Here is a 14587-nt window from a genome sequence, read left to right on the forward strand (position 1 = left end):
GTACCTGGGACTCAACTTCTTGCACGGGAGCCGAAGGCTAAGTTCTCTTGTGGAGAGCCAGACCCATTGTCCTGGGGTGTAAGCGGGACCTGACCTCCTGTGACGGTCGGCCTGTTCCTTGACCCTGCGGATGGCGCGTTGGAGGTGCACATGAGCAGTATTCCATGTCTCCTCACTTCGTTGGAGCCAGTCGTTGATGGCAGGGAGCTCTGAGGGTTCTCCGGACCAGGGAAACGGGTGGTTGGAAACCGAGTACACATTGAAAAGGCGTAAGGCCGGTGGATGGTTTCCCCACCTTTGACGGACTATTGTTCCCCAGCTTGAGCGCAGCAGGGACGCGGAGCGGGCATGAGAAATAGTGATGGAAATGTTGATTCTTTCAAGAGATTTGTTCATTTTCAGTTTGTTCACCAAAATGATTCGTTCAGATTCGTTCAGTGACCATTTCTTCAACATAAATATGCCAGCAGGTGGCGAAAAAGAGTGTCTTGTGTTGTGTCTTAAGTCAACGAACGTATTCACTTGTTACAAAAACTGATTTGGCTTTATTAAAATGTGTGCATAATCTACTCATTAAATAAATAGTCTAAATAAGTTGTTCAGATGACCAAAGCACAAGGTTTTCTTGCATAATTAACATTTTAATTGTTTGGTCAGACAATTACCCATTCATAGGATTAAACGTGGAGTTATGTTCTGTATGTGAATTATGAATATATAAACAAGCGTATGTGCACAGTACCTATAACTGCGCTTTGCATCTGCTTTCTGCTGAGTGCTAATCGAGATTGACATGCTAAATGGCCGACTGACCAGGTACACTCTCATTCATTTTCGAAAGAGATGTAGCAGTTCATTCAACTCGTTCACGAGATATAACACCTAGAAGCATATATTCTTATGCACACATGCAAAGTATGTTACAGCTGTTATTTCTATGAAATTAAGTTGTCTTTGCTATTCTGTTACTAATAAAATAGTTTTTTTCACTGTTTGTCCTATTTTGGCACAATCACTAAATTTTACTTGAGTAGTTTTACTGAGGGCACCCATCTCACATGAAATTAAACTATGTCAAACATATTCTACCTGCCTTCCTGATATAAATTACTATGAATTTGATATGGTAATTAATACTTACCACTACTAAAGACACTAATTTGGGCAAAGAGAACTAATGACTTGTTTAAGACTTGAATCTTAAAGTTGAGGACTTGCAACTCGACTTGGACTTGCCTGTCTTGACTCGGTGACTTGCAAAACAATGACTTGGTCCCACCTCTGGTTATTGCACAATAATAGCAGTGTCTTCAGTCTTGAGGCTGTTCATCTGTAGGTACAGCTGACCTCTGTAGTCATCTCTGGACACTGTGAACCTGCCCTGGACTGACTGGGAATAGAAGATGTAAGAACTGGATACATGTATGAATGCAATCCACGATGCCAGATTCACGAATATTCACTCATGCACAGAATTGTTTGCAGCGGTTTCTCACACCAAAATAATAATGGGATATTTTATAAGAAATAAAATTTTAAAAAAGTGCTGAATGGGGTGGGTATTTACCTAAAATCTATTTTAGAAAACAAAATTTGCAAACGTCTTTTATCATTTATCAACAACGAATCAGGTCATTATTGTGTGCAGCTATGGGGCTGGTGCTGGGTACTGATGAAAGGCTAAATGCCTCTGGTATTAAGTATCTCTGATTCATGTGTTCAGGTTTTTGTACAGAGCTGTGGCTTGTTTAGTTACTGGGACTCTCTGGCACAGTAAAACACAGCTGTGTCCTCAGTCTGAAAATTATTTCCCTGTAGAAACACTGTGTTTTTGGACGTGTCCTGGGTGAAACTGATCTTGTTTTTCACTGAGTCTTTAATGTTAGTGCCACCACCACTACAAAGATATCCGAGCCATTCCAGTGCTTTTCCAGTGGGTTGACGGATCCCGTAAATGCAATGGCTTGATACTGAAATCCTGCAGGAGATGGAGAATGATTCTTGAGGTTTCACAACCATAGATGGTTGAGTGAGCTCAACACAGAAAACACCACCTATGGAAAAAAAATTAAAAATAGAATGTGTTATTAATTATGATATAAAACTTCTGCTAACAGTTATGAAGCTTATTTAATTGCTTTAGTTTAGAGTTTAAATAAAGCATCAGTGAAGCTCACAGGATGCAGCTGCTGCCAGCAGTAGTAGAGCTGATGAGAAGATCATGGTTTGAAGTTCACACAGCTTTATTACTCCTACTGATCCACAAAGCAGATACTGCTCTTTTGTATAAAGAGCAAGTAAAGAATTTGCATACAGCTCTTCGGTTGTCCAAGATGTTGCAGTGTGTTATTCATTTGTTACAGTATATGCAATAATTGCTTTCTACAATACAACATATGTGACCATATAAAAAGATGAGGAAAACACACCAGGAAGATACATTACGGCTGTCACAATCTGTGATGGCGAGGAACGATGGAGACGAGGAATAAACGAAACAGTCTTTAATCCATGGAACACAGGGTACATCAACACTGGAGACAGCAGGAAACACATCAACGTAACGAGTAGAACCGACAGAGAGTGGAGCTGGCGGGAGGAAGTAGCCTAATAGAGCCGGTGGGACGGAGCGACGAGATGCAGCCGGAGGAGCGGAGTCCTGAGGCGATGGTGGGTCGACGGCCGACCAAGGCGGAGCCAGTGTGAGCCCAGTGGAGCTGGTGGATCGACGGGTGACGGTGGAGGTGTGGGAGCTAGGATCAGAGGTGGAGCCGCTGGGTCTACGGGCCGAGGCAGAGTCCGGGCCTCGGAGGTTGGAGGCGGAGGTGAGGGATTCTCCAGCCATGGCGACGCTGGAGGATGGCAGACCCGCGGCACTCACACCGTAATGATACAGCGGGGAGATGGTGGGCTGGGCTCTGGGTCCGGAGTGTATCCTCGGAAGTTACAGTGAGAGGTGACCCGTTTCTTGCCAGAATCCACTCCACAAACGCGCCGAAATCCTCTCGAGGACCATCTTCGGACGACGGCGCTCTGCACTCCATGTTTAGACTGGTGTCGTAGAACGCACAGAGCGCGTCGTCCGGGTAGCTGGTGGTGCTTGCTAGCAGCTGGAACAGTCTAGTATGGTCCTCGAGAGCTTTGTCCCCCTGCTCCAGCAGGAGAAGGAGGTATGCGGGGCGAAGAAGGGCATCCATCCAGGGAACAACGGGGAAAAAAAGACACTGGGTAAAAACGGGAAACAAAACGGAGGGTAGACACACTGAGGTAACTGTATTTGGTCGGTTCTTCTGTCACAATCTGTGATGGCGAGGAACGATGGAGACGAGGAATAAACGAAACAGTCTTTAATCCATGGAACGCAGGGTACATCAACACTGGAGACAGCAGGAAACTGCTGACTGCACAGACTAGGATTTAAATACAGGGGATGATTGGGGAAACACAGGTGTATGGGGTGACTAATCAAACTAATTTACAAAACGAGGACAGGAACATGACCAAATAAGGGAACAGAAACAGGGGCAATAATCCTGACAACGGCATTTTAAGACATTTTGTTAACATCTAAACTTGTATGTCAGGTGTCTGTTAAACGTATTGGTAAAATAAATCTATTATAGCCCAAAATTTTCTTTAAAGATCATTTTTAACTACAGTAGATACAGGCCTGGCAGACAAGTTTCAAAAGTAATTTATGAAGTATAAAGTATGAAGTTCTATACATTATACATTTCTAATATTCACGTAGGCATTGAATATTTGCAACACTTCCTTAGTGTGTTATTCTAGTAGTACTGGTTATAATGTAGCCTGTTGGTCATGCTGCAAGTTTGTAGTAAAGGTACAGTCCTGTACAGTCCTCTTTACCTGTCTCCTGATTTCATTAGATGTCCAGTGTAAGCATTACTTCATACATTAGAGCAGCAGCCTTAGAGTAGCTTCATCATAAATATGTTGTCATGTTTGTGTTTGTACAAAGCAAAACTTTTTTTATTTTGTAAAATATCTGTGCATTGCCAGCTTTGATACATGCAATAAGTGCCATTGATCAAAGCTGATAATTTACAGATATTAAAAAAGAAAGAAAGAAAAATCCAGAAACATACTTTTTACAGACACAAGAACACATTTCATGATGAAGCTACTCTAATGTATATTTGTGTTTCTTCAGACTTTAAAAATTGGACTGTCTATTTCTCTGTCAAGAAAAACATTCGGTAAAACAGTGAACTAAGACTGCTTGACAAGAGAGCCACCTCTTGGAAATGGAACAGTACATCTGGAGCATAAGTGAAGTCAACAGGAAAGGTGGTGGTTTTTGTATTGCTTTGACACTGAACTCATTCACTGTCACTCTCTAGCGCAGTAATACACAGCAGTGTCTTCCTTCTTGAGGTTGTTCATCTGTAGGTACAGTTGACTGCTGGAATCCTCTCTAGACACTGTGAACCTGCCCTGAACTGACTGGGAATAGTATGGTGTATTGGATGTGCTGATAGTTGAAACCCATTCCAGTCCTTTACCAGGTGCCTGTCTCACTACACCTGCCCAGTTGCTGCTGAATGAATATCCAGAGGCAGTACAGACCAGCCGAAAAGATTCACCTGGTCTTTTTACCACATCTTGAGACTGAGTGAAGGTCTGACAATGAATATCTTTGGAAGAGAGAGAAATAAAATAAACTGAAAAGTCAGAAAAAAGTATAACTTTGTGCTTACTAAAAGCATTTATACAGTAATATATCATTATTATTATTATTATTATTATTATTTAGAAAACAACAAACCACTTAAAAATAGTAGTATCAGGACTGAATTAATTATTGTTGCCATTGCTAATGATGCTCTTCAGCAAAAACCACATGAACAGTGAACAGAAACACTTCGGTGGCACAACAGCTTATGAGAGATAAATATCCCAGTTTTGCATGAACTCCTCCTCCAGCCTCAATTCTTCTTTGTACATGTGCATAAAAAAAGGACATTTGTACATAAATAAATGAATAACATAAGTGAAAAAAAATTAATTGTGGAATGATAAACAGCATAAAGGGCCTAGATAAAGTAAGTAAAAAACAGAAATGAAAATGTGACATTTATGAGAACATATTTCATCAATATTAAATTATTATTAATATTTCTAAAGCATTTTCGCCTGGATGAAAAGTGTGGATAGATTAATAAATCCTTGTGTTAATGGATATTACCGTTTACCGACCTGAGAATCATTTCTTTGTTAATGTTACAATCAGAGCGTTATGTGTGACAGTCAAGTTTTTTTTTTTTTTTGTTTTTGCCTGTTTAGAATCGGTAGTGACGATCAGATTCATGAATGTTCACTCAGGCACTGAACTGTTTGCAGCACTTTCTCACACCAAAATAGTAATAGGATATTTTATGAGAAATAAAACAATAAGAGCACTGAATGAGGTGGATATTTGCCAAAAATCTATTGTAGGAAACAAAACTTGCAAATGTCTTTTATCGTTTATCAACAACAAAGCAGCTCTTTATTGCGTGTGCAGCTTGTAAATGACTCTGTACTTCAGGTAAAGACTATTTATTTGGGGGCTGGTGTCGGATGCTGATGAAAGGCTAAATGCCTCTGGTATTACATATCTCTGATTCATGTGTTCAGGTTTTTGTACAGAGCTGTGGCTTGTTTAGTTACTGGGACTCTCTGGCACAGTAAAACACAGCTTAGTCCTCAGTCTGAAAATGATTTCCCTGTAGAAACACTGTGTTTTTGGACGTGTCCTGGGTGAAACTGATCTTTAATGTTAGTGCTACCACTAACGAAAAAAAAGAATGTGTTATTATTAACTATGTCACAAAACTTCTGCTAACAGTTATGAAGCTTATTTCATTGCTTTAGTTTAGAGTTTAAATAAAGCATCAGTGAAGCTCACAGTATGCAGCACAGCATACATCTCTTCGGTTGTCCAAGATGTTGCAGTTTGTCATTTATTTATGCAATAATTGCTTTCTACAGAAAAAAGACAACATCAGTGATCAAAAAAAAAAAAAAAAAGATGAGGAAAATACACCAGGAAGATACATTATGGCACTTTAAGACATGTTGTCAAGGTCAAAACTTGCCTCTATGCCTGTCGAAAGTATTGGTAAACTAAATCTGCTACAAATATTCTTTAAAGATTTTTAACTAAGTAGATCTATTTTACCAATACTTTAATCAGACACCTGGCAGACAAGTTTCATTAAAGTACAGTATAATGTATGAAGTTCTTTCATCTGACTTTATACATTCTACATTTGTAATATTCACATAAAGGCACTGAATATTTGCAACGCTATTGCGACACTTCCTTAGTGTGTCATTCTGGTAGCACCAGTAATGGTCTTGCTGCAAGTTTGTAGTAAAATGCAGTCCTGGGGTGCGTTTCTCAAAAGCATCGTTGCTCGTAGAGTAGCTTCATCATAAAATACGTTCTCATGTTTATTTTTTTATATTTATATCTATTTTTTTGTAAAATATCTGTAAATTACCAGCTTTGATAAATGCAATAGGTGTTTTTGTTTAAAGTTCATAATTTACTGATATAAAAGATAATAATAATAATAATACAGAAACACACAAAAAACACATAAGAACACATTTCACAATGAAGCTACTATAAGGCTTTTTGTGTTTCTTCAGACTTTGAATTTAGACTGTCTGTTTCTTGGTCAAGAAACAAACATTCAGTGAGCGATGTCCGAAACACTAAAATAAGACTGCTTGACAACAGCGCCACCTATTGGAAATGAAACAGTACATCTGGAGCATAAGTGAAGTCAACAGGAAAGGTGGTGGTTTTTGTATTGCTTTGACACTGAACTCATTCACTGTGGCTCTCTAGCGCAGTAATACACAGCAGTGTCTTCAGTCTTGAGGCTGTTCATCTGTAGGTACAGTTGACTGCTGGAATCATCTCTGGACACTGTGAACCTGCCCTGAACTGACTGGGAATAGTACTTCTGAGAACTGGATCCGCCAATAGTTGAAACCCATTCCAGCCCTTTACCAGGTGCCTGTCTCACTACACCTGCCCAGTAGCTGCTGAATGAATATCCAGAGGCAGTACAGACCAGCCGAAAAGATTAACCTGGGTTTTTTACCACATCTTGAGACTGAGTGAATGTCTGACAATGAATATCTGTGGGAGAGAGAGAAATATAATAAACTGAAAAGTCAGAAAAAAAGTATAACTATGTGCTTGCTAAATCTATTTATACAGTAATATATTATTATTATTATTTAGAAAATAGCAAACCATTTAAAAATAGTAGTATCAGGACTGAATTAATTATTGTTGCCATTGCTAATGATGCTCTTCAGCAAAAACCACATACAATCAGTGAACAGAAACACTTCGGTGGCACAACAGTTTATGAGAGATAAATATCCCAGTTTTGCATGAACTCCTCCTCCAGCCTCAATTCTTCTTTGTACCTATGTGTACGGGAAACAGAAATTTATACATACATTAATATGTGACACTAAATTGTGACAATAAATTTGAATATGTGACATTTATGAGAATATATATTTACAAATGTTAAATGATTATGACTATTTAATATTTATAAAGCGTTTTCAGCTGGATGAAAAGTGTGGATGGATTAATAAATCCTCATGTGTTAATTAATGAAGATTTATGTATACCGACCTGAGAATCATTTTCTCTGATATGATTTCAATCAGAGCATCATGTGTGTTTTCTTTCACCTGTTTAGAATCTGTACTGGCGATGGCAGATTCATGAATGTTCACTCAGGCACTGAATCATTTGCAGCTGCTTCTCACATCGAAATAGTAATGGTGTATTTTATGAGAAACAAAACGATAAGATCGCTGAATGAGTTGGATATACCTAAAATCTATTGTAGGAAACAAAACTTGCAAATGTCTTTTATCGTTTATCAACAACAAAGCAGCTCTTTATTGCGTGTGCAGCTTGTAAACGACACTTCAGGTAAAGGCTATTTATATCAATTGTTATCCCAAACTGTTTCAAAAAAGAGTAGGAGCAGGGCTGGTGTTGAGTGCTGTTGAAAGGCTAGAAATGCTCCTGGTATTATCTACATCTGATTCATGTGTTTAGGTTTTTCTGCAGAGCTATGGTTTGTTTAGTCACTGCTTGCACATTAATACACAGCTGTGTCCTCAGTCTGAAAGTTATTTCCCTGTAGAAACACTGTGTTTTTGGACGTGTCCTGGGTGAAACTGATCTTGTTTTTCACTGAGTCTTTAATGTTAGTGCCACCACCACTACAAAGATATCCGATCCATTCCAGTGCTTTTCCAGTGGGTTGACGGATCCAGTGAATGCAATGGCTTGATACTGAAATCCTGCAGGAGATGGAGAAGGATTATTGAGGTTTCACAACCATAGATGGAGGCTGAGTGAGCTCAACACAGAAAACACCTGAAATTAACAATAAAAGAATGTGTTATTATTAATTATGTCACAAAACTTCTGTTAACAGTTATAATAACGCTTATTTCATTGCTTTAGAGTTTAAATAAATCATCAGTGAAGCTCACAGGATGCAGCTGCTGATGAGAAGATCATGATTTAAAGGTGACATATCATGAAAATTTGTCTTTTTTCCATGTTTAAGTGCTATAATCGGGTCCCCGGTGCATCTACCAACCCAGAAAACATGAAAAAGAACAACCCAGTAAATTTTTTTTGGTAAGCCTTTCTCTGCAAACTTGTAAAAAACCGAGGTGCTCAGATTTCGCACCCCCTGTGAAGTAGAAAGGGGATCTTATTACAATATTACCACCCCTTAATCTGCAAGTTTCCACCCACGGCACCGCCATTGTGTTTTTGCAAACTTTACAAAGCATGCTGACTGCTCAGAAAACCCTATATCAGAAGATTAAATTGATATGGTTTAAAACGCATGATTAAACAGATTTTTTTTTCTGCAGAGTAAGGAAGGTACGAGCTGTAAAGGTAGCCCTGTTCTGGAAAAGGGGGCGGGGAACAGCAGCTCATTTGCATTTAAAGAGACATGCACGAAAAAAAAATTCTGCTTCCACTCAAAATAGGCATTTATAAAATGACATAAAAATTATCTGTGGGGTATTTTGAGCTGAAACTTCACATTCTGGGGACATCTGAGACTTATATTACATATTGTAAAAAAGGGCATAATAGGTCTCCTTTAAAGTTCACACAGTTTTATTACTACTACTGATCCACAAAGCAGATGAATGAATGAATTAATGAATTAATGAATGAATGACCAAGTAAAGAATTTGCATACAGCACTTCGGTTGTCCAAGATGTTGCAGTTTGTCATTAATTTGTTATACACAATAATTGCTTTCTACAAAAACAAATGATCATTTACAGATATTAAAAAGAAAGAAAGAAAGAAAGAAAAATCCAGACATATAACATTTACAGACACAAAAACACATTTCATGATGAAGCTACTCTGAGGTATATTTGTTTTTCTTCAGAATTTATAAATTGGACTGTCTCCCTGCAAACATGTCCCTGCGGGGCCCATGCTGGCTTTTTGCGGGCACAGTGGGCTAGGGCTAACCCACACCCAACCTAAACAGGCCCAGTGCGGGCTTGCCCAGGTGAGGCCAACAGCTTTGGGCTCACCACAGGCTCTCTGTGAGCAGGCCACACTAGCGGACTGTCCACATTAATCCTATGATGGCCCAGTGTGGGCCAGCCCGTTCGGGCCCAGAACAACTTTTGTATCCTTTGAGCCCATGCAGGTTTTGTGTAGGCAGCCCTGTAATGCAACTAGGAGAATACAAACAACATTGACTAGCCATTATTTAGCCACTCAATTGAAGTGGAATGGCACAAACCAAAAGAGACTTAATCAGAATCTGTTGTTTCATTATAGGCCAGGGATCCTCAAATCTGGCTCACGAGATCCACTTTCCTGCAGAGTTTAGTTCTAACCTTAATCAAACACACCTGAACATGCTAATCAATGTCTTCAGGACCATTAGAAAATCACAGGTGGGTGAGTTTGATCAAAGTTGGAGCTAAACTCTGCAGGAAAGTGTATCTCACGAGCCATATTTGAGGAGTAACAGACATGAGCCTGTTAATAAATATTTGATGGGCAGTTTTCTTCCTTACCACTAGGGGTGCTAGGGTGTTTTAGGTTTCCTTAAGTAAAGCCATGTGGGACAATACAGACATTAGTTATGTGGTGACTGCATCCATTTCAGATGTATAATAACTGTTTTTTCCCAAAGACTTAAGTTATAGTAGCTGGAAGGTATTTAAAGTTAAACAAGATGTATTGTTGTAGATTAATAGTGCCGGCCCTGTGTGGGCATAGTGAGGGCTGCCCGTGCAGGGCCAGCGCTAAGGGGCCAATGTTTTGCCAATGAGCAAATTCTCAGGGGCCCTGCGCTGGCAGCCCGCTGGGGGCCCTAAGGCTAGCCCTAAGTGGACCCATAAAGGGCCAGTGCAGGCTTGTTTGCAGGGCTGTTTCTTGGTCAAGAAAACAAACAGTCACTGAGTGACGTCTGAAACAGTCAACTTAAGGCCCGTTCACACCAAGGACGATAACTAGAAAGATAACGATAAAGATATAGTTCTAAAAATCGTTCTCAATATTAAAGAATAGAAGAGTCCACACCACAGCTATAACGATAAAGGCACAGAGAAACGATATCGTCGGAATCACTTTCAGAACGTTTTGCATGAACTCCTCCTTTATTAGAGCGGTTTGCAGAATGTTTTTTTTTTTTCATTATTAGGTAGACCTATGTTGGTTCCCTCAGTGGAAAACCCACCTCAGAGATAGGTCCGTTTGTGGAATAAACCTTGTTTCCCTTTCGAAAGGGAACTCAACGCTGCGTCCTCTAGAGGGCGCTAGGGGAACGCCTTCAGCGTGACCGGTGTACACACAACAGAAGCAGCAACGTATGAATGACTTCTTTTTGTGAACATGATGGAACATCAACACATATATGAGATTCCCTCTCAGGATTCTGCCAGGGAAACTGTGGCAGTTGAAATGAACAATTTCTCAGAGTCAGATAATGGAGGGGTTTCACCTAAAGTCATCTATTTGAGAAGTACAGTCAAAGTGCATGTAAGACAAACACAGTGGCCGTGATTGTGACCGGTGCGGCTCTAACTGTGTTTCTAGTCTTCTACTGTGGTAGAGTCTTTAATAATCGTGTTAACGTCCATAATTTACCTGGGGTTTCCTCAGCAAGTTCCTCTGACACCTCTTTTCCCTCTTTTGACATTGAAAGGCAAAAATCAAAACCCCAAAATTATTATGATCAAAGTAGACACAACTCTTATCCATCTGGATGCAACATTAAAACAAGCAATTATGCTTTGTAGTTACAGAATGTAAATAAGTCTTATGAAACTATACACGCATATTCACTTATTTTTTTAGATGCAATAACAAAACGCAGGTGTTTCCTGAGGGTCACACATCAGTAAATATGTCTTTTTTTTTGTAGACACTCCCTTGTCACCATATATGTCTGTTGCTTCAATAATAGTATAGTTTTTAATGTTTTTATTAGTCTTGCTAATAAATTACTTTGGTAAGACATAGAATGAGAATGGGAATGGATCAACAAATAAACAATTCAATCATGACCTTATCAGCAATTATATTCAATTCAATTCAAGTTTATTTGTATAGAGCTTTTCACAATACAAATCGTTGCAAAGCAACTTTACAGCAAATTAAGTTTCTACAATATTTAGTGGTAGCATATCAGTGGTCACTATCAGTTAATGTACATATGGAAGAAATGTACGGAAAAATCAAAGACGTAATCAAACAGATGATGAAAACTATTAACAGCAATTATTATACGATGCAATCAAACTTATAGCAAAGTGTGGTAGTTCTGTATGTTGTTTCAGGGTTGGCATCATCTGAGGTCCTCTGAGGGGTTGGCATTATCTCTTCTCAGGTGTTCTGGGTCCAGACTGAAGCTTGTGTAAATCCTAGTTACCACGGGATGTCAATCCCAGCAGAAACAGAGAAACAAATAGAGACATAATTAGCGTAGCTGCTGTTCCAACCAAGCAAAATTGATTTGTTTAACCCAAGCTAAAGAATAATAATGTGCATTTGATCAGATATAACTGCAGTACAAGATTATGAGATGCATTATTTGAATGCTTGGCCAAAGAGATGTGTCTTTAATCTAGAATTAAACAGAGAGAGTGTGTCTGAACCCCGAACATTATCAGGAAGGCTATTCCAAAGTTTGGGAGCCAAATGCGAAAAAGCTCTACCTCCTTTACTGGACTTTGCTATCCTAGGTACTACCAAAAGTCCAGAGTTTAGACATAAAAGGAAGATTTGATATGGGTCTGTAATTTGCCAGTTCACTAGGTTCTAGTTGTGGTTTCTTAATAAGAGGCTTAATAACCTCCAGCTTGAATGGTTTTGGGACGTGACCTAAAGACAACGACGAGTTAATAATATTGAGAAGCGGTTCTTCTGCTACAGGTAACAACTCTTTCAGTAATTTAGTGGGTACAGGATCTAACAGGCATGTTGTTGGTTTAGATGCAGTGATAAGTTTATTTAGCTCTTCCTGTCCTATAGTTGTAAAGCACTGCAGTTTATCTTTTATCAGTTTATATCTATTCTGTGGTATCCACTTTTTTTGACTGAAATTATATTACAGCAACCAAAGACTTCAACGATGGCTTTTTGTCTGATGCTGTTTCACCCAATGCCTAATTGTAGGCTACAAGACCTGACACTTGACATTGTTTTTTCTGAAAGCCTTTCAGTCAGAGGCGCAATAACGTTTAGTCCAGTGGCTGAAGCCTTTTAGTCTGAGGTACAATGCCTTTTTGTCATATAACTGAGGTCTGAGGATGTCCTAAATTGTGCACCGTATCACTGTCTTGTAAAATGTGCCAAGAATACACTTGTAACACAATTACTGTATCAGGAGGCAGGATTATGTCAGTGTAATGAGTTTGTGGGCGGCAAATGGAGAAGACAGAGATATGAATGAAAAGTGTAAAAGTATCCCTATTTTAACTTTTTGCTAGCAGATTTTAGAAGGTTAGAACAGAGAGGCAATAGTTTTGCCTTATAAAACATAGGCCTATAATAATATTTTAGAACTAGAAAGCATTGTGGTTCATTTTTATGCAAAATAAAACATGTTAAATCTTTACTTTAACCATCATTTTTGTGTACATTGAATATAACTGAAACTCGATCAGAAATACTGTAGATTTTAGTGCAAAGCTGTGTATTTGTGTGCCGAGTGCTAGTTTGGTTTTTGAACAAGGCAGTAGCTGCTCTGTGTCACTGTGACTTTGGCGCAGTAATACACAGCTGTGTCCTCAGTCTGCATATTCTGTCCTTTCAGAGTCACTGTGTTGCTGGAAGACTCTCTGGTAACTTGAAATCTACTTTTCAGTTTATCACTGTAATATGTGTTACCGCTACCACATATCTCTCCAACCCATTCCAGAGCTTTTCCTGCAGGCTGCCGAATGAAGTGAGTACAGTAGCTGCTGTCAGTCACTGAATATCCAGAGATTTTACAGGACAGAGTCAAATATGAGTTACCGCTACCACACATCCTTCCAACCCATTCCAGGGCTTTTCCTGCAGGCTGCCGAATGAAGTGAGTACAGTAGCTGCTGTCAGTCACTGAATATCCAGAGATTTTTCAGGACAGAGTCAAAACCTGACCAGGACTTAAGACCATAGAATCAGTCTGAGTCAGTTCAACACAGTGGACAACTGAGGGAGAAAATATGACCAGAAATGTTAGAGATATGACAACATTATATATAACCATGAGTGTTTTTAATATGAAGTATCTCTATAGAAGCTATAAAGACTTACGAGAAGCAGCTGCCAGCAGCAGCAACAACCAGAGAGATGAAGAGATCATGGTTTGAGACGAGTGAGAACAAGCTGCTTCTTTTCATCCTAATACTCAAATAAAGAGGAGGAGGGACAATATTTGCATACAATACTGCATATGCAACCCAGTAAATGAGTATCTACATATCTTTTTTTTTCTTTTTTTTTTTACATTTCTTTCAGAAGACAGCATTGACAGAGATGGATCTGTGACATTAACAATAGAACACATTTAATTCAACTTAATATTTGTTTTTTCTTATATATTCACTTAAGGTCATTCATGGCATATGTATCAGCAATCATGGCATTTAAATAGTTTATATTCTAGGTAAATATAGGTAAATATTGGCCAGTATATCATCCATTAGGATAAGATATCTTTGGTCTGTTTCTTTGGCTCAGAGTTGTACTGTGCTGCAGCGCCATCTGTTGTTGTTGTTGTTTTAATCTAATTTTCCTCCCTGGCATGTTTTTGTACCGTTCAGTGCTTTTTCTGCATCATTGTGTATTTCTTGCACAGTAATATACAGCTGTATCTTCTGTTGTCAGACCAGAGAGTTTCAGATACACCATGCTGTTTGAATTATCTCTAGTGATCTCTATTCGTCCCTCTACACTTTTAGCATACACTGTTTTACTGGCATCATACCAGATAACCCCCATCCAGATGAATGTTTGTCCTGCTGGCTGTCTGATCCAGTGCATGC

General features: G+C 39.1%; 1 gene segment (V, D, J or C); it reads right to left on the reverse strand.

Annotated features, from left to right (window-relative positions):
- Positions 1-1752: 1752 nt before the first annotated feature.
- LOC107755934 (Ig heavy chain V region XIG14-like) lies at positions 1753-2223 on the reverse strand. The segment is given in 2 exon segments: positions 1753-2054; positions 2178-2223. Coding segments are annotated over 2 exon segments (348 nt in total).
- Positions 2224-14587: the final 12364 nt, after the last annotated feature.

This window comes from Sinocyclocheilus rhinocerous, unplaced genomic scaffold, assembly GCF_001515625.1.
Source record: "Sinocyclocheilus rhinocerous isolate Xijiao unplaced genomic scaffold, SAMN03320098_v1.1 scaffold2488, whole genome shotgun sequence".
NCBI classification, from domain to species: Eukaryota; Metazoa; Chordata; class Actinopteri; order Cypriniformes; family Cyprinidae; genus Sinocyclocheilus; species Sinocyclocheilus rhinocerous.